The sequence below is a fragment of the Coccomyxa subellipsoidea genome (assembly GCF_000258705.1).
Source record: "Coccomyxa subellipsoidea C-169, whole genome shotgun sequence".
Classification (NCBI taxonomy): Eukaryota; Viridiplantae; Chlorophyta; class Trebouxiophyceae; family Coccomyxaceae; genus Coccomyxa; species Coccomyxa subellipsoidea.
The window spans coordinates 733,212-760,792 of record NW_005178026.1 but is presented as its reverse complement, the minus strand read 5'-3'; the positions used below and the strand labels follow the sequence as shown (position 1 = coordinate 760,792).

General features: G+C 50.7%; 2 protein-coding genes across 2 annotated transcripts in view; one reads left to right on the top strand and one right to left on the bottom strand.

Moving 5' to 3' along the window:
* The window catches only part of COCSUDRAFT_44339 (hypothetical protein), a gene marked incomplete at both ends in the record, with an annotated part of 31,029 nt that extends 11,422 nt beyond the window's left edge, over positions 1 to 19,607 (bottom strand). Inside the window, 39 exons of the mRNA XM_005644425.1 lie at positions 384 to 545; positions 942 to 1,121; positions 1,455 to 1,712; positions 2,028 to 2,146; positions 2,387 to 2,543; positions 2,807 to 2,933; positions 3,187 to 3,344; positions 3,709 to 3,928; positions 4,441 to 4,648; positions 5,032 to 5,113; positions 5,349 to 5,471; positions 5,859 to 6,041; positions 6,454 to 6,597; positions 6,975 to 7,100; positions 7,876 to 8,107; positions 8,342 to 8,481; positions 8,769 to 8,945; positions 9,414 to 9,500; positions 9,968 to 10,137; positions 10,496 to 10,628; positions 10,949 to 11,074; positions 11,363 to 11,475; positions 11,824 to 11,955; positions 12,118 to 12,292; positions 12,570 to 12,686; positions 13,013 to 13,200; positions 13,587 to 13,742; positions 14,120 to 14,225; positions 14,507 to 14,622; positions 14,910 to 14,973; positions 15,248 to 15,354; positions 15,726 to 15,810; positions 16,084 to 16,203; positions 16,450 to 16,665; positions 17,062 to 17,210; positions 17,604 to 17,736; positions 18,185 to 18,310; positions 18,774 to 18,907; positions 19,430 to 19,607. Of these exons, the coding sequence (XP_005644482.1) occupies positions 384 to 545; positions 942 to 1,121; positions 1,455 to 1,712; positions 2,028 to 2,146; positions 2,387 to 2,543; positions 2,807 to 2,933; positions 3,187 to 3,344; positions 3,709 to 3,928; positions 4,441 to 4,648; positions 5,032 to 5,113; positions 5,349 to 5,471; positions 5,859 to 6,041; positions 6,454 to 6,597; positions 6,975 to 7,100; positions 7,876 to 8,107; positions 8,342 to 8,481; positions 8,769 to 8,945; positions 9,414 to 9,500; positions 9,968 to 10,137; positions 10,496 to 10,628; positions 10,949 to 11,074; positions 11,363 to 11,475; positions 11,824 to 11,955; positions 12,118 to 12,292; positions 12,570 to 12,686; positions 13,013 to 13,200; positions 13,587 to 13,742; positions 14,120 to 14,225; positions 14,507 to 14,622; positions 14,910 to 14,973; positions 15,248 to 15,354; positions 15,726 to 15,810; positions 16,084 to 16,203; positions 16,450 to 16,665; positions 17,062 to 17,210; positions 17,604 to 17,736; positions 18,185 to 18,310; positions 18,774 to 18,907; positions 19,430 to 19,607 (5,727 nt within the window). The remainder of the gene's footprint in view (positions 1 to 383; positions 546 to 941; positions 1,122 to 1,454; positions 1,713 to 2,027; positions 2,147 to 2,386; positions 2,544 to 2,806; positions 2,934 to 3,186; positions 3,345 to 3,708; positions 3,929 to 4,440; positions 4,649 to 5,031; positions 5,114 to 5,348; positions 5,472 to 5,858; positions 6,042 to 6,453; positions 6,598 to 6,974; positions 7,101 to 7,875; positions 8,108 to 8,341; positions 8,482 to 8,768; positions 8,946 to 9,413; positions 9,501 to 9,967; positions 10,138 to 10,495; positions 10,629 to 10,948; positions 11,075 to 11,362; positions 11,476 to 11,823; positions 11,956 to 12,117; positions 12,293 to 12,569; positions 12,687 to 13,012; positions 13,201 to 13,586; positions 13,743 to 14,119; positions 14,226 to 14,506; positions 14,623 to 14,909; positions 14,974 to 15,247; positions 15,355 to 15,725; positions 15,811 to 16,083; positions 16,204 to 16,449; positions 16,666 to 17,061; positions 17,211 to 17,603; positions 17,737 to 18,184; positions 18,311 to 18,773; positions 18,908 to 19,429) is intronic.
* Positions 19,608 to 20,037: 430 nt separating this feature from the next.
* On the top strand, positions 20,038 to 27,389 carry COCSUDRAFT_58173 (hypothetical protein; the record flags this gene model as incomplete). The annotated part of the gene is made up of 5 exons (XM_005644424.1): positions 20,038 to 20,102; positions 20,405 to 20,474; positions 20,831 to 20,971; positions 22,371 to 22,541; positions 27,327 to 27,389. 5 exons carry the CDS (start codon positions 20,038 to 20,040, stop codon positions 27,387 to 27,389), a joined length of 510 nt encoding a protein of 169 aa, XP_005644481.1.
* Between the last annotated feature and the right edge of the window lie 192 nt (positions 27,390 to 27,581).

Genomic DNA, 27,581 nt, shown 5'->3' with positions numbered 1-27,581 from the left:
GTGGCTCTGATTTATTCATCAGGGCTGCCAAAGAATCAATCACATCAGACTACATTTGTCATATCTTTTACTTGTATGAGAAATACAATTCTTTAGTAATCTTAATGGAAATAGTAGAAGCCGTGCAGCTGTAGACCTGTAATGTTACAAAACTGGAGTGCGAATGCAGGAGCAGACAGCAGAGCAAAGGGCCTCTGATTTTTTAACTTTTTTGTTTAGGCTCAGGACCGTCGTTAAGTCTACAGTTTTCTTTTTTGAGTCTCCGCCATCATTGAACACGCAAGCCAATGATTTGCAGCCAATAATAAGCAGCAGCAGGGAGATATGTTTTTAGGGGTTTAAACCTAATGTTTGGAATTCGTCTTTGGACTGAAGTTAGTCACCTGCGCGGGGTCCTCGCCGTCATTGAAAACGCGGTCGAGATCGATCCCTTGGAAATCGATGTTGCGCAGCAGTGGCCGCATGGACAGTCCGGTGCCCTTCAGGATGTCGTACTTGCCGATCTCCAGCAGCTTGCCGTAGCTAGCAATGCACCGGACGCTCGCCTGCAGACAGGTTCCAGGGTGTTTACTCTATGACCTTGATAATGGGGCGATTACCACACCCTACATAAAGCACAGCATGCAAAAATCATTTGTTCTGCGACAATGACAAGTCTTCTCCCTGTGGCACTTTGTGCCGTAGTCAAACTTGTTGCTAGCTCAAAGTTTTCCAGACCCAATTTTCAGATTAGATCCCTATACACGGCTTGCATTGCAAAAGCTTAATGCCTGGTCATCGCCATTGCCTGGATTTTTGTCTCTTACACTGACACTGCCAACTGCCAAAGTCTACAATGCCAAGTAAAGTTCAATTTTATGGAGCCACCCAAATTTGTTTCCAACAAAAGTCCTCATGTTTTCGAATTCAGATTTTCAAATTTGAAGCGCCAGAAATCTTACCTGCAGCTTGTCGCCTGCCAGGGAGTTGAGCACCATGTGAACGCCGGCCCCCTTGGTGGCGCGCAGGACGACTGCCTCGAAGGAAGTAGAGCGGCTGTCGCCAATGTGGTCTTCCTTAAGCGCCGGGAACCTCTCCATCAGGAATGCCTTCTTCTCTGCAGAGCCGCACGTCACAAACACCTGCATGCGGCATTAAACATCCTTCAGCCCTGATGTCGTGCCGTTGCCAATATATATTTTCCAGTCAACAATGATCAAATGTGCAGTCTGCAATGAAACTGTGGCTGTACCGTACTACGGTAGCTAGCCAGGAATCGCAAGGGCAAAACAAACAAGGAAATAGTGGCAAACAGGTGGAACACGCAGCTTTGCCAGGATTGCTCAGCACAGACTGCAGCCCTGCTGTCATTTTGAATTTTGAATAGATCTACACGCTTTACCTGCCAAGGATCCGAAGCCACGAAAAATTCTACCAAATTAAGATTAAATATATAACGACCCAGCACTGCTTACCTCGCAGCCGCGGTGCAGGCAGATAGCGATGGCCGCCAATCCCACGGCGCCGCTGCCGGAGTGTATCAGCACGCGCTGGCCAGGGCGGAGCCGGCCGCGCATGAGTAAGGAGTAGTAAGCGGTGCAGTAAGCCACGGGCACGGTTGCGGCCTGGGCAGCGGTCCAGTCAGCCGGGTAGTCCCATAGCAGCTCGCTACGTGTCGCCAGGCGAGTGGCTATCGCGTTCTGGCCCACACCCATCACGCGGCGTTCCCCAACCTGCAACATTGATACTAGTCAGCACGCGCTTGCATGCAAATGAGCAATGACCCTCGTTGCTGCATGACAAGTGACATTGTGAGTACAGGCTAGAAGGCATGCTTGGAGTCTCTAGCACTTGAAAAGCTTCGTCTCAAAATGAGATAAGCACACTTCCTGCTCTTTCCATGCAAGTTGTGATGTAGCGGACAGAATAGGAGTGTTTGACTCTCATCAGCAACACCTAAACCACGGATTTGGTCTGCCCTGCCGGTCGACTTCGGGTCAGATACATTGAAATTAATACAAGAAAGAGATTTGAACCAGTATTCATACCTTGCCGGAGAATTCGAGGCCGATGTAGTCACCCCCGCCCTGGCCATTCTTGCCGTGCGCCATCAGGTCGCGGCTCAGCTTTCCATACGCAAGCATCACATCGCGGAAATTGAGCGCGCCTGCGCAGCAGCGGCCGCTTGTTATGACTTGCCTGTAAAGCCGCGGCAGGCATGACACTAATCTTTGACTTTCAGCTGTGAATCACATGTGCCAGACGCATGCGATGCTGTTGAAAGCAGACTCTTGAAACACAGACAGGCTCTTAAAACAAAACCACTGGCCGGGGATGAATGCACCGTTACCACTGGAGTTAAATAATAGAAATTCCTAGAAAGTTGGTTTACTTTCTTTGAACGCACCGTAGTCAACGTCGCAGACCACATAGCCGTCTGCTGAGGAGGGCAGAGGCAGGTTCTGCACCCAGCGCATGGAATTGAGGTCTCCATAAGTCTGCACCTGCAGATGCGCGCCCTGAGGCACCCCCGCCCTTGCTGACAGCTTGTCCCATCTGTCAGCCTGCACGCAGCACCAGAAGAAATATGCGTTCAGTTTAAGGCATGGGAAACTCTGATAATTAGGCAGCCAACTCTATGCAGACTGCAGACTGAGATTTGAAAGGATGAAAGCAAAACACACCCACCTAACAGAACGCCACATACCAAGGTGGCTTCACATAAAAGAAGTTCAGAAGTTGGCATGGAGCTGACACACGCGGTGGGATACCCTATATTGATTTTGATTTTGAATTCTTGGTTCAAAATTCCAAGTCGAAACCGCACCGGCATGGGGATAAAGCGGTAGGCACCGTGGCGGCCATCCACAAAGACATTGAAGGTCAGGTCCAGCTGGCGGGCTTGCTCAACAAGCGGCGCCAGGACAGCATCGCCATCGCTGACATCCCCGCGCCTGTGACATCAGCAGAACCAATTAAATTGGTGCTTGCTTAAGGGGAAAGCAGAGACGGAGTCCGTAAAGTCCTGCTCCGAGCACGTGGCTCACATGATTAAAACAGACAGTTCTGTATTGCAGTTGGGATCATGTTGCACCATAAGGCAGCACAGAGCATCCCTGACTCAGACTCAGTGATATTTGGCACTGGTTAAATTACCACGCCCCACCACTGTGGTCTTCACAGAAGGTAAACAGTAATTGTGTGCACCTATCGCCGATGTGCAGGCTGTACTTGGAGGAGGCATCCATAACACAGCGCAGAGCACCGCCCCGGGGCTCGGCTCTTGCGCACTTCATGAGCCCAAGGATTCCTGCGTTGCTCTGCAGCGTCCCTGTCAGCCACAGCCGGCCGGCCGCCGCCGGCTCCTGCGCGTCAAAAGAAAGAATTCAGATATAGTTTACTTTATTCATCTGGTTAAATGCTAGTACAGAAAAAACAGCCGGCGCCTGCAGTGCATGCAGCATCAAGAGCACTGCTAGGTGTCATCTTCTTCAAGCCTTCATCTTCAAGCCTTGCAAACCCAAGGTCCAGGGCAGAGATTTCAGGGCGCTCGTTTTCTCCAACAACCTCTTGCGGGAAGGTCTTCAGTATCCCATTCTTGTGACCCCTGTCCCTTGTGAGCCTTGCCCACATGTGATGGGCGTTGCTGACATCAGCGCTGCACAGAATTAGGACATACACTAACCATTAGTCATCCCCGTAATAACCAGGAGAAGTTGGATTACTCACGGCGTCGGGTGCAGGCGTTACCTCTTCATTGGGGCCGCCCGTAGCGGGCTTCCCGCGCTCTGCTCCTGCCACGCTGTCGAGTGAGTCAGTGTAGTCATGCAGCCAGGTGTCCATGGCAGCCTCTGACGCGCCGATACGTGGCGCCCTCAGGATTACGTCATTACGGGCTGCCATGTCCGGCTTGCGGTAAAGGAACATGCACCTGCTCGCGTCAGGGCACCTGCAAACACAAATTATGTTTTCGACTATAAAATGCCGTTCTTGCAAGATATCTGCAGACAAGCTGCAGGACTGGCAATATCTTTGCAGTTTGGATAGAGCTTAATATACTCCCTGGAAACCCTCCCAAGGCGAGGGGAATTGGCAAGGGGAAATGTTACTAGCGTACAAGTGCTCGGAGACCACGATAAATCAGATAGCTGTCAGCTGCGCGGCATATCAGCAAATGTGCAACATTTTCTACTGTGCTGCAAAAGAGGGTTTGCACATCACACGCCTGCTCCCGACTTGGTACTTGAGCCAGGGCACTGGGATCACAGCATCTTTTTGGAAGAGCATCTTCATATCTACGTGAAAAGGTCGACACAACTTGATTTCAAGACGGATGCAAGATGAACCAAAGACTGGACTGCACAGCTTCAAGATGGGTCTAAGAATGGTATAGGGTGAGTGCCGCTGCCGGTGCATACAAAATCCAGCCAACAGATGATGGTGGCATATTTGGGAACGGACGTGTGCTCGGAGACCATGACTAGGCCGGCGGCTGCCAGCTGCGCATGCCAGCGCTGGGGACTCATCCAGAGCCCGTACTCGCGCTCGTCTGTGAAGTTCCAGGTCACCTTGTCCAGGCCCCAGGCAAGGGTTGGCAGCGGCCGAGTCCCTTCGTACGCCAACAGGAAGCCGCCGGGCGCCAGCTGCTCGGTGATGTTTGCCAGGCCCACTGCATTACAAAAATAAATATAAAATTACGACATTGTAATTCACAAAACTTTGGCAGCGAGCCGCCCGGCGCCAGCTGAGCCGTGATATTTGTCAGGCCGGCTCCAACTTAAAGTTGGGATTTTGGATTCCAGAAGTTCGAACACAAAAAGTCCCGGGCATTGGGAGATCCAAAGCCCGCTGCACATGATATATTTTTGAGCTCAGATTCAGAGCCGGCCAGGGTATTGCCACGGGGCAGCGCTCAGTGGGTGTGGCTGCACGGGAAGGGAATGTTTCTTGTGTATTCAAAGTTTCATCTTCAGATATGCGGTCTCATGCAAAAAGCAAGAAGGGTGCTTGCATGCAACCTGCCATGCAGAACCTTGCCTGCTATGTTGTCACAGGTGTGAATTGCGTTGGATGCCAGGATGAGGTCAAAGGGGCCCTCCAGCTCTTTGCCTGCCGGCTTGTTGACATCCCAGACCTGCAAAAAGGCAAGCACTCAATTTAGATAGGCATGGAAGTCAGTCGTTATTTATACAGCTGTTACTGGTATTGCAGGTCTCTTCCTGCGAAGAGGTCAGATGCGTCTGCAGACAAGCTGCAGCAGAAGGCTGACACAGGGGTAAAGTGCATCTGCAGACAACCTATGCAGATAAAAGTTTGTATCCCCTACAGACTGACCCAAAGATATACAAGAGACCCGAAAATGAGCTCACCTTGAACTCGAGGGCCGGGACCTTGAGGCTCTTCGTGAGAGCGGCGCCCCAGCTGGCAGACACGTCTGTGGCCACATACTTGAGCAGCTGCGAGTAGGGGCAGCGATCCAGCTCATCGATCACCTAAGCGCATCGCACATCCCTCCGTCAGATTGTCTCTTCGAGAGAATTCTGCAACCACAAGAATGCGCGCCTGGGCTTGATCAGCTTGCCAACGACCTGTGCAAGCACAAGTGCAGCATTCTACAGGTGCTCCTCGTCTTCTGACACCAAAGGCCGGCAGCGGAAATTCAGTGCAATGCGCGTTTCATTTGTGGAAAAAAAACATTTTGCAGCTCCATGGGGTCTGCAAAGCACCTACTGCTTGCTTATTTGTTGAGGCTAGACCTAGAAACATAGAACAAACTGACCCAGAATTATAATCTAAATATCAAGCCCTGTAGGGGTGAAGACCTGTCAACAAGTGACTCATGTGGGCCCTGAAACCCTGTGAGGAGAGTGATGACTGACCTGCCGGGTGAATCCGCCGGTGCCGGCGCCGACCTCAGCGCAGCGGAAGCCGTCGGTGGAAACATTCTCTCTGACCACCTCTAGCATGACTATCAGCACCTCCTTCTCAAAGCCCCTTGCAACGAGATCGGTTGCGTACAGATCGTTGTGCTCAGGGTGCTGCACGATCGCCATGTTGGGATTCTGCAGACGCAAAATTATGTCAATGTTTGAATGAAATCTATGTAATTTTCACAGAAAAAATACGCTTTCAAATTACGAGCACGGTCCCTGTGCTCCTGAGTGCTGCACGATTGCCATGTTGGGGTCCTACGGAGTTGCTGACTCGTCAAGCAAGCATGTGCTTAACACCTAGAAAATATGACCCCCTGGAACTGAAATTGAATGCTTTCTGACCCGAGTGCGGTCTTTCTGCTCTGGGCAAAGCCATCAGTTGCCGTCTGTAATGAATCCTTTCATCACATGCAAGCACATGCACATGCCAGACTTGAGGCACCCGGAGAATCCATCACTCTGCGTGATCAGAACCCCTAGATACACCACTGGCACCAAGAATAAAATTCCCCGAAAAAACAGGAATGCAACGTGCACGTACCGCCAGGGTGGCCTTGGCAGTCTCCTTGTCCTTGAACAGGTCCCTGTAGAGGCGGGCCAAAATGTGGCATGGCTCTGCCAGGAAGGCTTTCTCCTCTTCTGCGCTCGGAGGCTCATATGGCACCGAATTCACCAGCTTCAACACCTGCGCAGAACAGATTCAAAATGCTGAGGATTATCTGTGTGTTGTAGACGCAAGAGATGAGCGGGGAGATTCGCAGCATGTATCTGCGATTCTGGGGGATGCATCTGCCAAATCACGGGCCTGCTAGCCAACTTGCCCGTTGTGGCGTGCTGACAGTGGAAGAAACACTGGGAGTGCTTGACAAAGAGCATGAGCTGCAATGAATGATCAGCAGCAACCCCGTGTTCCAGAGCTTGGAAGTCTTGTTTGGTCAGGAAAGTTATTCCTGCTCTCGCCCAAGCAAGCTCTCCTTTGCTGTGGAGAACCTTCCAGCGGCAGAGACAGCAATTGATTAAAATCTGATATAAAACTAGAGATTAGAAAAGCATGGGGCACACCTTTTGCAGGTGATCAGGCAGGCCCTCCTCACTAGCTTGCATGGCGACCAGGTGGGGCCTGATGGTGGCTGCCAGGAATCCCTCCAGCTTACGGTAGTAGGCCAACCTCTCTGTGTCCTCGCTCACCTGCCAGCATAAAGGGATATCAGTGATACAACTTCATCTTTCTGCAGCACTCATTGTCATTGTACTTTTGGATGGAGAGTTACGGGAGGGTCTGCAATGTTCAGGAAGGACAGAGAAGTTACGCAAAGCCTTTGGATGCCCATCCACCAAGTAGCATTCAGTTTGCAACCCTGCAAAGAGCGCTGAATCTAGTGCTGTGCTGGCCCCAATTTGCACCAGAGGGGTTCACTTGCTACTCAGTACTCACAACAAATGAGCATGAACGATGAGATAAGAGGATGAACAAAGAGCTTGCCTGGACGCCGTAGGGCACGAATTTGACTTGGCGCTCAACAGTGTGGAAATTGGGGGGCTTCAGGGGCGCGACGCCAAGCTCAACCCCAGAAATGTCCGCCATGGCGCAAGTTGTCAGGCCCAGCACTGAATCAACCTCCACCGCCACTGCAGCACAGAATACAGGAAATTTTAGATTTGAGATCTTTGTACGATTTATTGGAAAGAGGGTTTCACAATTGCCTGCCGTGCTCCCAGACTGGGCAGCAGCTGTGCTAAGCGCTGTCCAGGCCTTGAATGGTGTTGTAGGGGCTGTCAACCTACATGCACTGGTGCACCCATCCTAACAGCGCAAGCCTGGCTTGAAAGAGCTTGCCACACAACACTTGCGCATGTAGAGCCCAGTCCAAACAACCTCCCTGCTTACACATGAGACGGGGCTCCAGCCTAAACAAGACTGATTCTCTTGCAAAGCACAAAAGCTACCGAGTACTTTCCGCACCTGTGCACTGAACCCGCCACAAATGTGAGTCCACAATAAGTTCCCCTGAACATATTTTATTGAACATACAAGCATCGGCAGCGCGCCTTCTGAGCCGGTGATTGAGGCTGGGTTGGCATCCTTGATGAGAAGGCGGCGGATGCCTGTGGGCACTCGCAGCTGCGTGTCGGTTGCGTTCAGCGCCCCTGCCTGCAGGAGACCGTCCAGCAGGCGGATGAAGCATGCGTCCCACCTGCGCGCGCATGCCGGCACATGCATCAGTAATGCTTCTTTATCGACCCTAATAAATTGGGCCAAAGAAATGTTTTCTGTGCAGCCTGTGTCTGCGTGCTGTCTTGCTCTCAGCTGTCCATACCTTCTGCTGTCCTTCACAGGCCGAGCAGGATAGCATGCACAAACATGCTTTCTAGATTATTTGGGAATACTTCACAGATAAATATCGGATTTTGAATGAAGCAACGCAGACCTGAGGACGGCGGCTGAGCCGTCGATGGTCTTCTTGACGAGCATTTTGAAGTGGGGCCCATAGCGGATCCCGGTCCGTAGCACCTGGCGGTAGAATTCGGGCGCCTCCATCGTGTCCAGCACGCCGTGGCTCCAGTCAACCTGCGCCAGATTTCGAGTTTCAGATTGCATTTAGATTTGAACGCGGCAGCGATGTAGCGAGCAACGTGCGGTCTTGTGTTGGAAAGAACACAGACGCACACGATCAGGACGAGACAGATCATGAGCTACTGATCTGGGCTGTTCAAAAGTCATTTCTTGTCATTTCTTGAGAATGAAGCAATGGGGCAGGTTGTGATGACTGGAGGAAATGATCCCCTTGCCATTGAATGGTGCAAAGAAAAGTTTGCAAACAACAATGTGCTTCAGGCTCGCTGAAATTTTATTACCTCGGTTGGCTCTGCCTCGGCGTCTGCGTCAGTTTCAGCTTGAATGGTTGTCTCCTCGGCAGCCGGCTTTTCGGGCGCTTCTTCCTTCTCTGCCGCATCAGCTGCTGGCTTTGGGGCCTCCTTCTGGTGGACCACAGAGATCTTTCCCCCTGCGATCAGGTCCCCGCCTTGCGTCACCTGCGCAGAATAAGTGCTGATTTTCAGAGTAGCACGTCTCCCTGCGTTCCAACATCCATCCGTGTCTTCAGATGACCCTTGTCCAGTTGGCACAAGCATCGCAGGTTGTATCCCCTTAAGAGAGCGCGCATGCAATAATCCAATTCCTTGCAAAAGAATAAGGAGATGCTAGAGAGACGCTGCAAAGTTGCTGCAGGCATGTGAAGACGCAGCACTGCAACAGCACATTCACTACCGTACTTAATATTAATTGTGTTGCTCAGAACATTATTTCGGCACTGTGTCGGACGTAAATTTACAGAGCAGCTGGGGGCAACAGGCACAGCTTCCTAACGTAAATTTGGACTTATCCTTTGAATTTGAGTTCAAGAAGCAAGGGCTTGCCTGGAACCCGTGGCTGGCGTCGAGCACAACCGAGAGAGTCACAGAGCCGCCGGGCGCAACTGGCACCGCCTGAACTATGCTGACGTCTTCAAACAGCACGGGCAGCTCGGACATTTTCTTCTCCTGCTGCGCTGCGAGCGCCTCCCATGCTGTGACCAGGTAAGAGGTCGCCTGCGCGCATCAGCAGACACTCAGCTTTATCTTCCGCTTTTCTGTTCTGCCTCAGAGAAGGGCACACAGTGGACGTTGGCATTTTGCACTGGTTGCCAAATGCATGGCAGGTTTCAGCACAGAGACTCCTGACGAGATCTTTGTAAGGTTTGCCTGCAATGTAGGACTCCTGAAAACACTGCATGAATGCACGGAGGAAATCAAAATCGGCAAACAGATTTGAGATTCAAAGCGCATGTGCTAACAATGAGGACATGGTGCAATATCAACAAGGGGAGTATAAGAAGAACTTTTTTCTAAAGCTCTGATATCAAATTGAGAATCACTGCCAAACCAGGCATCTTACAGGCATCAGGATGCGGCCGTGCACGTTGTGGTCTGCAAAGACTGTCCGAAAGCCTAAATATACATTCTCAAATCTACTTCTTTGAGTTCAATCTCAATCAACGCAAAGGCAAACATCTTACCGGCATGAGGATGCGACCGTCCACGTTGTGGTCTGCGATGAAGGCGTGCTCGGGGTCGCCGAGCTTGAATGTCTTGGTGAAACCAGCGGTGCCTGAGAACCAGGCTTTGGGCAGGGGATAATCTCCATTATGGTCCCAGCTCACCAGCGCAGCCGCCACCTCAGCAGGCACTGAAGCAGTGCATGCTTCTTGGTCAGAAGAATCGAGATGGGGCCAAGTCGGGGCCCTCTAAATTCTAACGGGCCAGGCACATGGCACCAAGACAAGGATGCAAATGACAAGCCTGGCGTACCGATGAAGTCAGAGCATACCAGGTGGATTGTTGCACGACATTGGGCAAGACAGATTGGGCAATGTGGCGAAAGTAAATTCTCACTCATTTAGACAATGTGTTTGCTTGGCAAAGCAGACGGTAGCACGGGATTGTTGCCAGCTGCATGATTGGCAGACGGCAGCGAACGTCCGAGAGAAAAGGACACATGCACGCATTTCACAGAATGGTTTTGAAAAGGAGAACAAAGGACTCACGCTCTGTGGCCTCCTTGCTGAGTTTTTCAACCGGCCAGGAGAGGGTAGCGCCCTTGCGCCACAGCTCGCAGACCGAGTCTGGCACTGTCAGACTTGCATTGCTCTCCTTCTTGATTGTGGCAACATAGGGCACCTGCAGTCAGACACAAGAATCCACGTTCAAGTGGCCTGTTTCAGTGCATTTCTCCTCCAGTTGGTGCCGATACTTGTATCTCTCGAGTATTTGGATGCCCTGCTGAGCACTGAAGTGACGAGCAGAGTCAGGCATTAATCACCCACAATTTAACTACAAAGGGTGCAATGCAGGACCCTCTAGAACCTGATGAAAACCCGTGCACCAATTGGATGCGCAGAACATTCCATTTGTGTCGCTGAGACTTTACAGGCGAACATGAAGCAATTATGCAGATCACACAGGAATTCAGCAGACCCATCGAATTATAGGTGAGTCACCTCAGGGCGGCACTGGCGCAGTGGAGAGCGCAGCACTCCATGGGGTCCGACTTCCAGCAGGATGGCGTTCTTGGGAACCGCGGCAGCCGCGTCAGTAAATTGCACCCGGTTGCGGAAGGCGTGCACCTGCGCAGCAAGAGGAGCTTTAGTAAGTCACCCTTACCCTATTCTATTTCACATGTATTACCTTGCTCCTGAATCCATTATCAAGATTTGTATTATCAATCCAGATCTCAGATCTGTGAAAGCAGGTTCAGCCACAAGTGGCCAAATGATGGTCTGCATGCGTCCACACTTCAACCGAGGACGAGTTTGGGTCCAACAGCCTTTGGACATCACTGGCAGGCCCTGAGAATCGTTGAAGAGCTTCTTGCTGAGCCATGTGGAGACACACTTGAGAGACCTGTATCGCACCTGGTAGGCTGCGGAGCAGAGGAGTGCGTCGGGGTCTTCGGTGCCGGCAGGGAAAGCAGCGGAGACCCAGCGCTCTGACCGCGGCTTGGGGGTTGGAATGAGCGCCTCCAACGCTGCACAGCACAGAAATGACAATCGTTATGTATAGGTGCCCAAAGATTCGGGGTCAAAAAGTATGAATGCAGGCCCAGAGTTCCTGCTAGCAAGCATGCCCTGGGAAGTTGCGGACATCAGGGTCTCCGAAATAGGCCTACCGAACAGAAGCTTCCCAGTAAGGTTCCAAAAAGAAGTCAAAGCCCCAGAATTACAGGTGGCCCAACGCCTCCAATAAACACACCTCACGTGGATCAGACTGCTCAGGGAGAGGGGGATTGGGCCAAGCACTATTTATATCAACATTGCGCAGGCACTAACGCTGATGACTGCTAGGACTACTAGGACGCTGATGGTGGGTGACTAACCTGCGCTGAGCTGGGGCAGCACGGGGTCGAGCAGGGGTGAGTGGTAGGCCACTTCGCAGGTCGACAGCGCACGCACAAACACTCCTTCTGCCTTCAGAGCGTCCAGCACCGGCTGCAGCTCCTTCTTGGGACCTGAGGGGAGGAAGTAACACATTTCAGATTTGCACACATGAGCATGTGTCATGTGCCATCAGCAGTGCTAGACAGGGGGTTTTGTCTGCTGAATTGGTTTACATCACCAGGGAAATAAGTACAGTGCAAGTTAGTAAGCAAGGGAATGCACACGTGGCGCACCTGAGAGAGTTGTGCTGGTTGGGCTGTTGTCGCATGCGACCACGCAGCTGCTCAGGCATTCCCTTTTCAGCCGCTCGGCCGCGGCCGCCGCGCTGAGTCCGGTGGCAGCCATGAGGCCCCCCGCCAGTCCCCCATCCGGCCACTGCCGGGCGCGGTGGTACGCCACCAGCACCGCCTGGGGGGACCCCGCCAGAAATTGGTCAGCATATTAACGGATCCTAATAGAACGGTGGATGACAATGCAGGGCAGCAAATGTGCGAATGCCATGATTTCTGCCGCAGACTTGAACATAGTCTGAGAACCTTTTGGAACATTGCGCTTGCACAACATGCCAGATAGAAGTGTCCCCTCACATGACTCCAGGACGAGGAGATGCAGAGCAGAAGCTGGTGAGGACATTAAACATGGCACAGCCAGAACTGCATGATCAGGTGTAAGAACAACAAAGCACCTGCTCGCGGGTGAATCCGCCGTCGGCGTATCCGCAGGCAATCTCTCCCGCAGAGTGGCCCAGGAACCCGGCAGGCACAATCCCATACTCCTCTGCCAGCATGTCAGTCAGGCCGACCTGCATGCATGCAGAGTTTTCAATGGGCGCTTCTACAAATTGAATAAAGTCAGGACCTGCATGGATGCAATTCTGCAGGGGGTGCTGCTCAGCGCAAAGTGCGAGCTACATTGCAGTTGTTATTTTTAATGGGAAGGGGTTTTAGGCTGTGAGGTTCAAGCTGACCTCCATGTGAGCAACTTTCTCAAGGTTTGAGTTCATGCAGAGCAAAGTGCACTTGCGCCTGTTGTCTTGATCCTGAATGACGTCGATTGTAGAGATTCAACTGATTTCTGGCAACAAAGATGTCATGGAGAGTTTGATCCTGGGCTTTTCAGAAGGAGCACCTGGAGAGCGATGAGCCCAACAGCAGCCAGAATGGGGTCTTCAGAGAATCCGGCCTCGTCGCTGAAGGCAGCAATGAGATCGATGCCAAAAGGCTGGAGTGCCTTTGCGCACGCCTTGACTCCCCTGCTGTAAGCTGGCGACTCGGAGAGGAGCTCCAGCCCCATCTTGGGCCACTGGCTTCCGTTGCCTGCACATTTCAAATTCAAATTGGAATTTGAATGCTGTCATTTGAGCTGTGCGCAGCATGCGGCAAATCTGCAGGCAGCCCTCTGCTTGCAGAACACTACTTGTGCCACGGAGTCGAGACAGCATGTGACTGTTCAATGTAGTGAGTTGTGCACCACGCCACATCAGCATCGTGCCTGATTCCCAGGCGACAGCCTTCTGGGTTTGGAATCTTTCTTTCTGTTTTGCATGGAAACAGACTGGCTCTCAAAAATCTGCTGCCAATACTCAGTGCATTCGCATGGCAGTACAGAATTGAACTTCCTAGGGGCTGCAAAAATGGTCGGCCAAACTGGACCGGGCATGTAGCAGGAATATGATGCTTAAAAGTAGCATACTAAGGCGCACCTGAGAAGGCGAACCAGATGGGCGCATTGGCCGAGGAAGCAGTGGCGGATTTGGCAACTCCCTTGTGAAGAGTCCCGCGCACAGTCAGCTTGGTTGAGTCAGCGCCCACGCTGTTGGCAAAGCGGCGCATCGAAGCCGCCACGTCTTCAATCAGCCCTTATTTCACCAAGCAGCATAGTGAGATAATATCCAACTGATGACTCCAAGGTAATTCTGCAGTGTCCTTGTGTTGCTGCATCAGCATACAGTGATAGCTGGACATTGCAGCCTCTGGCAGAGCAAATGAATGTAGCCATGCAACTAAGCTTGCAGTCTCTTCGACCATGCAATGCAGCACCAGGGAGGCCTTGGGAGAACGCTATGGCAATCATGCTCAACATCAAAAGTCCTGCAAGGTGCAAGTTTCCAACCTTTTCATGTGTGTACAAGCAGATGACGGCACCATGCATCCTCAATCTTGCCGGCACCACTATGAAATTTGGCGGGATTTTTGCCAGTTTAATTGTGGGTTACTTATATCAAGCTGAGCGTACCAGGGGCGGCCTGGATTGACTTGACGAGTGCATCAAATCCCTGCTGGGTTCTTGCAGCGAGGGGAATGATGCCGTTGTAGCCAGAAACCTCCTCATCTGTGTCTCCCTGTGGCACCATACCAGCACAGCTGTCAGCTTCTGCCAAATTTCAACCCATGCATGTTTGCGCCATTCCCATGCATGCATGCATGCATGCTTGCCACACATGCATGCAATACAATGACAACGGCTCATTTATGCATCAAATCATTTGAACGATATTTCATGCATCTCCATGCATGATAGTACAGCTGGTGCATGCACAGCATGCAAGGCATCCATGTCAATGGGTCTTGATAATTCCCCGGCAGCCTTAGTATAGGTGCTTTTGCGGGACAAAATGTTTACCTGGCTGTCTGAGAGCGCTGCACCCTCGCCATCGGAGACGTCAGGGGTTGAAGGAGCAAAGCCGAGAGGCAGGCTTGGCTTTGGGCCGCCTTGCACCAAAAGGTGGACATTCGTACCTGCATGCATGCACCAGAGCTTTTATAAATAATAAACTAGTACTAGAGGTCACAGGTCCTCCTGTGTGCACTGTCTAAGTCTGGTTCCCTCTCCTGAAGTTGTCCCAGGTGCAATCGGGAATCTGCACAACTCCCGTTTGACATTCACGCCCCAACAGATCAAGCTGTGTCAAAGGCTGTGTTCAAGCATGTTATGATGTCCATAAATGGTGCGATTGGCGACTATTCATTGACATTTGGAACCTTTGCAGGCTCTAAGACAGAATAGATAATCTTCGGCTGCTCACCTCCAAAGCCAAAATTGGACTGCGCCACAATCCCCCCCTCCCAGGGAGTCGTCTCAGTTACAACCTGTGCACGGATACAAATCGGCATTTGAATTGCTTCATAGACTATTGCTTGTGATTAGGATTGCTCACCACCTAAAAATCGGAGGATAATTTCTGTAGACGGAATGCTCCCTGGTTCTGCAAATTGGGTTGCCACTGTCCTACTCTGCTTGATGCCACAGAGGCATGGTCCGGTGTTATTCATGGACATCTTCCTTACACTCAATGTGTATTCATTCCTTTCCAAGATGCATATGGAGCCTGGTCAAGTATCACTGATGGTGGGTAGTTGTTACCTTGATGACCCCTTCCTTGAGAGACTTATTGTTGGGGTTTGGCTCGTTGAAGTGCAGGTTGGCCGGCAGCGTGCCATGCTCGAATGACATCAGCACTTTCAGCAGCCCTGTCACATGCGAGCAAACGATTTTAACAAATTATCCGCTTGCTGCACAGATTATTCAACACCCAACAATCAATATCAAATGTTTGCGTGCTGCACAAAGAAGAATAAGCACCGAACGAGCAGCATGCATTTTGCAAACAGGCTGGATGGCCAAATGTGTCAAGCAACTTCTCTGTACAGCACCCTTTCAAATAGTTTATTCCTTGTCTGTCCGCCACATTGCTGTGATATGCTCTCAGCGTCCTACACATGCTCCTCCTCAACGCACAACCAGCACATTCGTCTTACTGATCTTGACGAGAGATACGATGCCCATCTGGAACAATTATGGTGTTTCCCTACCCCTCCAAAGATTGGTGCACTTTTCTCACCTGCCAGGCCGGAGCAGCCTTCGCAATGGCCCATGTTGGACTTGACAGACCCAATCAGCAGAGGCTCTTCCGCAGTGCGCTCCCCCTGCAAGCAAGCAAGGAAATTACACATTAATGTCCGGATTCTCCAACCGTCAAAGGTCATTGCCAACAGCAAAAAGTGACAAAAACATTAGCGATTCTCCTTCCAAAAATGGGCCAGCACAGAGGTTGAACGCTGTCAGAGTGATGGGTGGAAAAGCCATCTCTTCATGAGAACAAGAACTCCAGGAATTGACTCGAGCATCTACGAATCCAAGAAATAATAATTGGATTATTTTTCAGCAAAGAAAGTAATGGGAAAAAACACAGCACTGACCTTGATAGCATAGAACTCCTCGAGAGCGCCCAACTCCTGACCGTCGCCCACAACGGTCCCTGTGCCGTGTGCCTCAACATAGGCCACCTGGCTCGGCTTGATGCCGGCTTGCGCGCACACCTGCAGAATTTGCAAGCCTTGTGCTTGAAACTGTTCCCAGGACATGCGGTTTGGAGGTAACCTGCAGGTAAAAAAGGGCAGCATGCTAACAGCACATGCGACTGTTTTATTCTGCGTCAAAACTCAAGCTGACCACCTAGGCTTCTGCATGCATACATGCTCTTGAGAAGTGAAATTTCGCCCCAACGCCAAAATTTCACCCCAACGCCAACACCGTTAAATTATAACATTCCAGGGGCATCGCACCACTTCGGCGAGGGCGCGCTGCGCGGGGCCGGAGGGAAATGTGACGCCCTCTTTCGTGCGCCCGTCATTGTTAGTCGCAATTGCTAGAATATCTCCCCGGGGCGGCACCGGTGCAAACTGCGGCAGAGTGATCCCTGGCCGCGCTATCACGATTGCCACTATGCCGTCCGCCCGCGCGTAGCCGTTGGCGCTCGCGTCAAAGGACTTGCAGTGGCCCTATCAGCACACAGTCCAGTCAGGACAATTTTGAAAGCCACAAGTCCTCGAAATTGCACTTGTGGCCCGGAAACAGAGTGGATGAGACCTCAGACGCTGGCGTCTTGGAAAACAATGGAAATTGAAAACACCTTGGGACTGTGGTTGTCAGCGAAAGCCCTCGGCAAAGAACGTTTTCCCTAAATTGTGGCAAGTGTTGCTTGACATGAACATGCGCAATCCAAACAGCACCTGCAGAAAGCTAGGACTTTGCATCTGGCTAGGAGGCGGCTTCTGAGCTCACCTCTGGCGAGAGCTTCTCGGGTTTGCCAGAGGCACAGAAGATTCCCGGGCTTGAGACAGGATAAATAAGCTCACTTTAGCCAGAGATCTAGTAGATTTGAAATCAAGGCCCACCTCGGGGGACAGCATGTTCAGCTTGCCGAAGGCAACAGAGGTCTGAGGCCGCAGGATGGCGCTTGCGCCTCCGACCACGGCATAGTCAATCACTCCCGCCTTGATGTCGCTGATGGCATCGTTGAGAGCCACAAACGACGAGGAGCACGCTGCAAGCATAGAACGCACCATTTCTTTGTTGAGGTCATCTTATTCATCTGAATGGTCACCTTAGTAATAGCCATCATGCTATAAATGGATGATGCTGCAGACCAGGCATCAGGTTGTTATGAATATATGACAACTAATGAGGCAGCGGCATGCAAATACCACAGACTTTGGGAGTTTCGCAATTGGGCCTCCCATCAAGGACACTCACAAAAGGCATCAAGTAAAGCAGATTGGCTATGAGCATGAGAAAAAGGAACCAAAGCGGGGACAGCACAACCTCATCCCAGGGCTGAGCTGCGACTACAATGGCCCATTTGCGGTGGCTTTCAAAGGATATCTGAAGAAGACGAAAAAATCAATTACACATTTGATTCCGGCGGGCTGTGTCGCACCTGTGTCGACGATCTTCGAAGGTCCTTTGAAGTTGTAGAACCAGGAGAGCCGGTTGGCAAACATGGACGCAGCGCAGCCGGTCTGCTCATAGCCAGTCACGCTGTCAATGTCCGCCAGCCACTGCGCATGCACCTGCCCAGACAGCGTGACTGATATTTGTCATTGATGACCTCTCTGACATCAGCGCACCAAGTGAACTGTTGACTCATAAATTTTCAAGCCGCAGAGGGTGATGTCTAGTCACCGATGCTTGCAACCCAGGGAATAGGACTCGGACAGGTGCATGTCAAGCTGGAGCATCATGCTCGACAGGACTTGCGGTGCCATTTTGTGTCTCTGCAGCAAAAGCTTGCGCATTCGCCGGCAGTCCAGGTACAAAGGGGTGCCTCTGCTCAGGCATTTGTCTCACATATGGCAGCTGTCTTCTTGCACAGGCCTTGCTGACTCAGGTGTCTCTGGAGAGGGCGTGAGCAGCTGACTTGAAACCTCTCAACACAGTATGTGTGCAGCTGAGATCTCAGGAGAGGGTCTGAGCACAATGTCAACCTGTGTTTCAGACAATGTCAGAGCACTATCTTACCTCTGAGCCGCAGCAGCCGACGTATACTCCACAGCGCTCTGAGGGCAGGTCTCCAATGATGAGGCCGCTGTGAATCAGTGCCTCGTAGGACACTTCCAGCAGCTTCCTCAGCTGGGGGTCCATTTTCTGTATACAAACACCATTCTAGTTTGGAACGTCAGATTCAAATTGATCAATGTATCCTTAGTGCAGCCACTGAGCTTCTCAGCAGCACTGCATGCACAAATTTGGGGTAAATGATGTGATCTTCTGCAAGACCCTCTGGATAAGTAAAGAATGAAGGACCGACATAAAACGTAGTATGGACTCATCCATGAAGTTCAGGTAAGAAATGCAGCAAACTCGTGCCTCTGGTCACACTGTGGCACTCGAAGGACGTATTAGGTCAGCAAAGGCTGCAGGCCGGAGCAATGAATGCTGCAGTGCAGACTCTTTGTTGACATGTCATTGTAAAGGCAAATACCATCTCTTTCTCAAGGCCTTCTATCAAAAGCAATGGGCGCTTCTTTTCCTGCCAGGTGTGTTCCTAATTAGCAGGTCAGACTGGCACCTTGGGCACAAGGTTAGAAAAAGGCAAGGGGAGACTCACATTTGCCTGCTGGGCATGCACTGTGAAGAAGCTGGCATCAAACTTGTCATAGTCTGGCAGCTTGCCGGAACGAGGCGGTGTCTTCAGCTGCCCCACTGGCCAGCGACGGTCGTCCTGTGTCTGCATGTCGACACCTGCATTTGACACAAGACATTGTCTGTCTAGAACAATCTTGAGCTGCAGAGAGTTGAGCAAGGCGTGGCGCCTGAAAAGACCATGTAGGATAGGCGTGTTGTTATCTTCTTGGCGCGAGAGGCCACATTGAGCAGGATGTGTTAGATCTAGCGGAAAGGGGGCGCTCGGAGGGAGTCACAGGACTTCAAAGAGACATTAGCAAAAGGGTTGATCGTTCTCTGACAGGCGTATGCTGTTTAGGGTTGTTCCTTTGCTCAACGAGGACGCCTTTTGGGCCCATCTTGGCAAAGTCCAACAATCCGGGTCACAGGAAACATTCAGTGTGATCCTTCTGGCAAGGACAGGCGATCACTGAGCAAGAGCCAAGACAGCCGTTGGCCTAGCCGACATGCGCTGTCAGGAGACACTGCCTCAAACCCAAGAACGGCACGTTGGAACATGTACTCCTACCTCTGAAACGTACTGTCATACCGAAACATTGGCATTGTGTGTACAGGGCATATGATATTTTAGATTCTCACCGGTGAGGAGGTTTTCCCAGAACTCGGATGGGCTGCCGGACTCGGGAAGACGGCAGGAGTAGCCCAGCACTTGTGCCGCAGGTTGCGCCACATCGGGTTTGCTGTAGTTACCGATCATCCCGGTTGAGCAGACTGCACTGCGCAGGGAAAGCGAACAGATTGTGAGCTTGCACCTCATGGATATCAAGAGGACGGCAAAAGCCCAAACTACTTCCTTCACACCAAAAAACCACAGGCACCACATGGATCCATCATAAACATCTAGAGTTCATTGGAAAACAATATAATTGGCCACAGTGCTTTTTCTATACAAACCTGCCCTTTCACATCAGAAAGGACAGTCCCAGTGATCAAGAGATACAGAGACAGGGACAGTCACACCGTACCTCTTGGGTCAATAAGACAGCTGCAAGAAGCTTGAATTTTCTTGAATACGATTTAAGGATTGTCGCACTGTCCTCAGCGGGAGGTCAGCGCCGGTGATCTGGGAACAGGGCCTCCAGATCTACCCCGCAATGGAGCAGTGCTGTGCATCAGGCCAAAAGGAAATGTGAATCCCCATTGATACAACCCAGTGCCAGTTTTAGATAAATCGCAGGCTTCACAGTATGCCAACCTACAGATCCTCGTTCACCGATCCAACCTTCCGCGTGAAGGGCGCGATGACACGAGGGTGTGTGAGGGTTTCTGGGTGACACGACCTCACATAGGGCGCACTTACAACCCTTCCTTGCTTCAGCTTTGAAATCGTTTGAGTGCAAGCAGCACTATGACGCGTCTCTTGACGTACGGATGCTGGAAAAGCACCTGGTAAGTAGCATGCATTGTCATGCGTTCGGCCGTGGGAACCAACCGCTAGCCTAGAGTCTGAGACTCGCATGTTGTTCCGGTGTAAGTTCTGCCCGACGTTGTTTCCAATGTCGTGTCCGGCCAAACTTCACCTATAGATCCTGATAAAACTAATTGGTGGCGCAGGGGGCAGTATTACTCACACTTTGACGCCACCGAAGTTCCTTGCAGATATCCGCGCGCCTGGACACGGGCGGTAAGGTCAAGGTCGCTGTGGTGTTCCACCTGAGCGAAGTCGGACCAATCGCCGACATCAAATAGATTGTCAAAGAGGTGATCCATTCTACCCATCTTCTACTAGATGAATTGCTCGAAACCCACCTGTATTACACCGATGATGGTGCGTCAATTGCAGAGTACATTTCAAGCTTCCTCAAAGGCGCGGTGCGTATGCATTAGCATTGCTATACTACGCCATGTTGTAGTTGTGACTTTGCCGGGCATCAGCATGCGTAACATACCTGCAGATTCCCCTTCGACGCTCTCACCTGATGTAAGCCCATGAAGGTGAAGTCCGTCTGACGCCCTCTGAGTTGGCTCGTATACGTACAGGTCAAGGAGCATGTCGCCAAACTCTCCAAGCCAGATCTCTATCTGGCAATCCGGACGCTGGTCATAACGGCCGTGCTCTATGCCGGCTTCTACACCGCCTTCCCCTACTACTCCAAGAATTGGGCTCTGTGGTCGCTCGCCGTTTTCGTTTTCATGAGGGCGGGCCTGAACTTTCGCATCTTCATCATCTTTCACGACTGCTGCCATGGTACGCCGCATGTCTTTCCACCCCAGAGGCACACCTTGAGATTTCTTGAGAAAGCCCATGGGACACCTAGCTTTGCCTATGACATGTGTCCCGGGAATGATGAGAAGAGGAGGTGCAGCATGGTGTATCGTTGTCAATGGCGTGATGCACAGGAATGCCCCATGTAATTAAATTTCTATTTGCTTGAGACACTAGGGAGGTTACATGTACATGTACAATTGAGAAGAAGTTTTTTTGGCTCCTTGGCATGCAATTGGTACACTGTAGCTGGTGCACAGGTGCAATACTTCACGGTATGTGGGGGAAGGAGCCTCCAAGAGGCCAGCTAAATGGTTTTTGTACCATCCAATCTCTGCAATTTTGAGATTCCTATGGGCAGATCCCGACCTGTCCAGGTACGAGCATAGTTTTATTTATATAAGCATGCAACACTCTTCAAGCAAGCGTTGTCTGAGACTTCTTCTGGTGCTCACATGCACTCTTTGTGAGTGTCAAGGAGAGTGCCTGTTGACCATAGCTAGAAGCACTTGCACGGAATCCACTGACTGGCAGATCAATCACACCAATGGTCACGGACAAAGCCTTAAGGCTGCACATGGTACCATGCATTCTTTTTTTCTATTTGCAAAGCGCTAGCATGGTGAGATAGGAAGGTATTGCATCCTAGAGGGCACTTCGATCGGGACATTGTCAGCCTTGTCATGCAAACATCTTCCAAATATTCTGGTAATCATTCGAGACGAATGAGTGAAAACCCTATTTGAAAAGGACTCTGGCCTGAGGGTTTTCAAGCGCACATGTCAGCAGCGCTTCGAAACCCTCGATGACAGGGGCACTCAAGAGGGCTTTGAACCCGAAGTAGGCTTTCAGCCGTACAACTCAGCTTTCGCTCTTAACTAACTTGCGCATCTGTAAGCTTCCGTGAAGTGACAGAAAATACGCACACCGGTCCATTAGATGCGATGAAAGATGAGGGTGGTTGCCAGAATTGGAACTTCCGGAACCCATCTGAGCGATCTGAAACCCGTCAAAGATATCGCAGATAATATCAGAGAGGTGATGCTCTCCCATTCTGTTCCATTAATGTGTCCTCTGCTTTCCAGTAGTCATGCGTCTTTCCTCCTTGATGTGCTGGGAACCCCAGATCTCACAGGATTGAACTGCACATAAAAAGCGGAAATGCCAGCCCTTTTACTACAGGTTTCCCCTTTCTTACTGACTGATAGAACGCAAGCATTTGCTTAGCTGGTTACTATCGCTGGTGTCCGAAGCAGGGTTGCAACCTGCACACCGGCAACGTGTGTACAACAACAACCCTATATTGTGTTGCAGGCCAAAGCGCATGTGGCCAGATTTTCGCAGCCAGACCTCTACCTGGCAGTCCGGACTGTGATAATCACCGTCTTTTTGTACGCCGGCTTCTTTGCAGCATACCCCCTCGTCGCGAAGCACTGGGCTCTGTGGGCAATTGCCATCTGCCTAAGGGCCGGGCTGAATGTGCGGGTATTCGTCATTTTTCACGACTGTTGCAATGGTGGGTTGCTGAAACTTCTCCGTGCTGTATCTAAACACGGTTTTGTCCTCACCGGATGAAAGCCTGTGCACTTTTTGGAGAGCGCAGCCACAACAGCCACTGAGACTTTCACATTTTCAGCGAGCATTCTCCAACAAACCAGAAGACTCAATGCCGGTCACTTCTCAACAGCGGCAGGCGTTCTGGACTCTCTTCGATGCCAAGGATATGTTCTTGAAAACGCAGGGGGAAAATCTCAACTGTCACCTTGAGCCTCTGCAATGTGATACCTAGAGCCTGGACAGCAGCTTTGCAAAAGCTCATTTCTTCCATGCAGGGCATCCTTGTGACTCATGCACGTTTTTTCTTTGCAGGAACCTTTTTCCGGAGCAGGACTGCCAACATGCTCGTTGGGAGATTCACCGGTTATTTGCAGTTCTCTTCTTGGCCAGGATGGGGCTTTGCAACCGAGGTAGCTTGCCGCCTTCACCAGTTCATACAGTACTTTGCGCGCTTACATCATCCTATTTCATTTATACCATTTATACTGTTATTATGACATGCTTGTCCTGCCAAGAGGCAAGGTGTGTCTGCAGACAAGCTGCAGTTGAAGGCTGCCAAACTTATACCCCTTGATGGACTCGCCAGATCCAAGCAAGACTCTATAGATCATGGGCATAATGCTCTGTGTTTTTACCGGCCCCTGCCAGCCGCGGCCAGCATTTATTGCTTGTAACTCCCAATTAATAAGGGAGAGATGGCACTCATTTATAGCCGTTGCACCCTGTTGATATTGTAACCCCAGTCTTCGCAACAGCAGCGTGTCATGGCAGTGTGGCTGTTTTTTGCGCATGGATGGCTTGACTGCTGCTCTCAGCGGATGCATGTCATATCACTTGTGAACAGCTAAGATTCAGCATCAAAGGCCATGGTTCACAGGGGAATGAGGATGCAGCTGCAGCTTGCCACAGAAAGCAGTGGACATTGTACCAATTGCGCAGAAGCGTGCATTTGCGCTCTTTGAAAGACCCGGTAATCTTGATAAGCCATCTTTTGCTTTTGAACCTGTTCTCACATGCGTCAGTGCTTGAGAAAAGGTCAGTATAGCCACTAAATGCAGGACAATCAGGATCTTGCCTGAAACAACTCTGCTGTGTCCTGTGAAAGATCCTGCGATTGGAAATGCTTATCAAAAGGAGACAATGAGGGTTTATTTTCATGCGCTGATTCACAGCTCACTATGTCGCAGGTTCTTTACACAACGGACGTTCCGAATTTTGTTTTCTTTCTTACGGGAGCATGCAATCCCAGACTGCCTACGTGAGTCTCCCCGCATCAAAATCAGCTGCGTGTTTGTCTTTTGAGGGAAGCTATGGCAGTGTTTGGGGCTGAATTGTGTTAAATCGTTAAATCGCCATATGCACGGGTCACAATTATGGACTCTTTTTCCCCAGCTATGTGGGTTGAAACTTGTAATGTCCTAATTTTGGCACAGGATTGACTTGATGGAGCCTACAGACGATGAGCTGCCAGACCCTCTTACCGAGATGCCACTTATTGACAGGATCATGCCTACTCTGCTTCCAGCCTTGCAGGTGAGTCCAATTGGAATATAAACATGCAAATGGGTTGCATACACTACGGTGCAATGCTGCTTGTTATCCCCAAGTTCCCTTCAAGATCATCTGAGATGGGAGCTCAATTGCCTGAGTTGCACATGGCAAGCTGTACACGTATGCAGTGGTAATGCGGCGTGGCAATTCAGTGTGTCCGCCAGTGTATGACTGACAGGGTGTCAGCAATGATGCAGTGAAATGTTCGCATGTTTTCTTTTCTCTTGCTCTGCGTATGACAGGTAGCCTGCAATGTTGCAGGTGTACGTCGGATATGCACTTTATGGGACCAGCTATGTCTGGTTCGAGCTCGCATTCAACACCCTGGTAAGGATGTGAACCAAAGCCACATCTTGAGTATTCACAGGCCTCTTTGGCACTTCCACTTATCTCTCTCTGAGCTTCCAATACATGGACTTGCCAGGCCTAATTAAAGGTGGTCAAAAATTCCTTTTTACTGATTTGGGGGATGAGATTTTTGCAGTGATGCAATTTAAGACTGCAGTCATTCTGCTGTGTGTAGGGGCCTGTTATGTGTTGTCTCCTGCATCTTTGGCAGCAAATCCAAAATTCAAAATCTGCCAGCCCATCATCAGTGATTTCCAGTCTTTGCGAAGCCCAGTCTGAGGGGGCTGTTGCCTCTTTCATGGGTGAGTCTTTCACCCATGCAATGTATTGGCATGCGGTCCAAATTGCTAAGGAAAACTTGAAGTGACTCTTCTGTACGAAGGCATAGCCAGATCTGTGTGATGACTCCTTAACGACAGAGCATTTTTCCACCCCGGATTTTGCAAGCACGAATTCTCAAGGTCCAGCAAGATCCTGCCTGTATCATGCAGCATGTCAATCAAGGAATGATCTGCCTGATCGTAATCTGATGATACTTGTTTGTCCCGCAGAACCCACTCTAGCTTATGTGCCAGAGTGTTTGAAATGGGCCTCCCTTGGAATAGAGGTACATCCAGAAACCCCACCCTCTCATTGCCCATGTTGCTGAGATTTGCACAGAAAATCCAACCATTGCGGTTCTCATAACATTTAAGACACAATGCTGCCTGTCAGAATACCTGTCAAAGTTTGCGAAGCATGGATCCTGATGCTGTGACGTTCTGTTTGTGACATTTGAAGTCAGTATTGAGAAGAAGCTGCACACTTTGATTTTGAGCGTGGATTGTATTTATACAGTATTACCACATCTGCCATATCTCCACGGGCGTTCCATGCTACCTGCTCCGCAGCTGCCACGACAGCGCGCCGCCAGGTGCGATGACTTAAGGATGACATCGCCGCTTAACAATGATGTCTCATTCAACGAGACATTTGGAGGATCCCAGAGAATCCCACATCAACGGGTCTTGCTTGGATCTGGCGAGTTAAATAGAGCGTAGGAATGTGGGAGCCTTCAACTGCAGCTTGTATGCAGGACTTGCCTCTTGGCAGGAAAAGCGTGTTCAGTAGTACTTATAAGAATAATACTATTCCGTATAAGTGACGAACCCAGAGCCCAGAGGGCCATAGGGCATACACAGGTCCGTCTGCAGCCGCAACCTGGGGCCGATATGCACAGGCTTACAGCCTTCCAACTCGCAAATGCACCCTTGCAGCTGCAGCCTACAGGTCTTCACCCAAGTCTTACACGAATGCTGAGGGACCGTCCCTAGCAAACCGCTTGAAACATCGGGACGGATTTCGACAGCGACGATGCGGGTGTCTCAGGAGCGGCCGCATCGCCGAATGTACCCAAAAATTGATCCGAACAAAGTTCCAGTGTCTTTCCTGGGGATCGAACCTGGGAGCGTGGCGTAAATGTCGTTTCAACTACCCCTTGGCTGTCCCAGGTCGGGCATAATTGAAATTGAGATAATGCAGCTAAGCAGAGCCGTTCTGTGTGCGTGCAGGCACGTTTCGGTATAGTAAGTACCTGGAGTTGAAATCTGAACTTGATTCTTGGCTGCTGCATACATGGGATCCCAGCATGCATGCGTTTAAGTCATTTCCTGACCTTGCTTGGTTGTTGGACCTTGGCACTGGTATATCTGAGTCTAAGGCCCCTTAGCATTTCAGTAGCGCGCTGGAAAATCAAAGCATGGCCTGATTCCGAGCCGACATATCTCTTCAGATCCTGGTTGTGGTGTAATAGTTTGCCAGCGGTGTGCGGATCCGGATTGCAGGAGAGAGATATTTAATGCAGCCCAAGAAGAGTCTTCTTGGGCTGCATTAAAAATCTGAGTCTCCGAGTCTGCTGAGTCTTCGAACCCTGGGAACGAGGGCGCAAGCCCTCATTCCCAGGGTTCGACAACCCTGCAGGGTCCCTGAAGGGATTGGCCTATCTGGTCCAGGGTTAGGGGCAAGGTTTCAGGGCGGCCCCGGGAGTTTTTGAGGTTTGGGAAATTGGCGTCAGGGCAACGCCCTGACGCTAATTTGCCGCGATCTCAGGGCAGCCCTGTGATTTTTGGTGGTGTGCTGGGCCTACTTACTAAGTTAGGAGTTGCTTCAAAACAACTCAGGCGTGTCGCACGCTTGTTTCAATACAAAACAGACCAAAATTGCGGCTGTACGGTGCCAAAGCTGGCCCTGCCCTCGTGGTAGATGAGTCAGATGCCATTTTTTATTGTATTTTTGTTGCCCTGAAGGATTTTGATCTTGGCTCGGGGCTGCCCTGACATATTTGCGAAATCTGAGAGGCGGAGCCCCTGCCTGTTCAAGCTCAGGTTCAGAATCACCCTGTGATTTTGGTGACCCCCTGTCAAACCCTGAAGAAGACTGATCTGATTGCTAGCACTGTACATTGCTGCAGCGCTGTACATTGCTGGCAGTTCTTCCTCCACTGGATGGGCGTGGAAAAGATCTCAGATCAAGCTGCTTGCAAGTCACTGTTTTGTCTTGTGTCAGCATTCAAGCAATTGAATGGTCACCCATGAGGACACATTTGTACTGCAAGTCTCTCTGCGATACCCTGATCACCTGAATGTAATCTGCTCGCATTGAAATTCCTCATAAGACAGTGGAAAATTGAAACACAGCCGATATAAAACTAATCTACAGGGTGCATTTGCGAGTTGGAAGGCTGTAAGCCTCTGCATATCGGCCCCGGGTTCCGGCTGCAGACGGACCTGTGTATGCCCTATGGCCCTCTAGGCTCTGGGTTCGCCACTCATACAGATTATTATTATTGTCATTATTATTATTATTATTATTGTTATTATTATTAATATTATTAGCTGACAGTGGTATGCTGCCCCAGTTTGAAGGGTGACGCATTGTGGCAGTGACGTCACACCTCGTCATTCTGTGACGGCTTGAGATCCTTCTGAGGGTTCCAGCAGAGAGGGCTTGCGGAAATCATGTCACCTCTCCAGTATGTAGTTCAAGCCGAGGTCAATTCACTTGGATCATTTTGTTTGATCAAGTCATTGG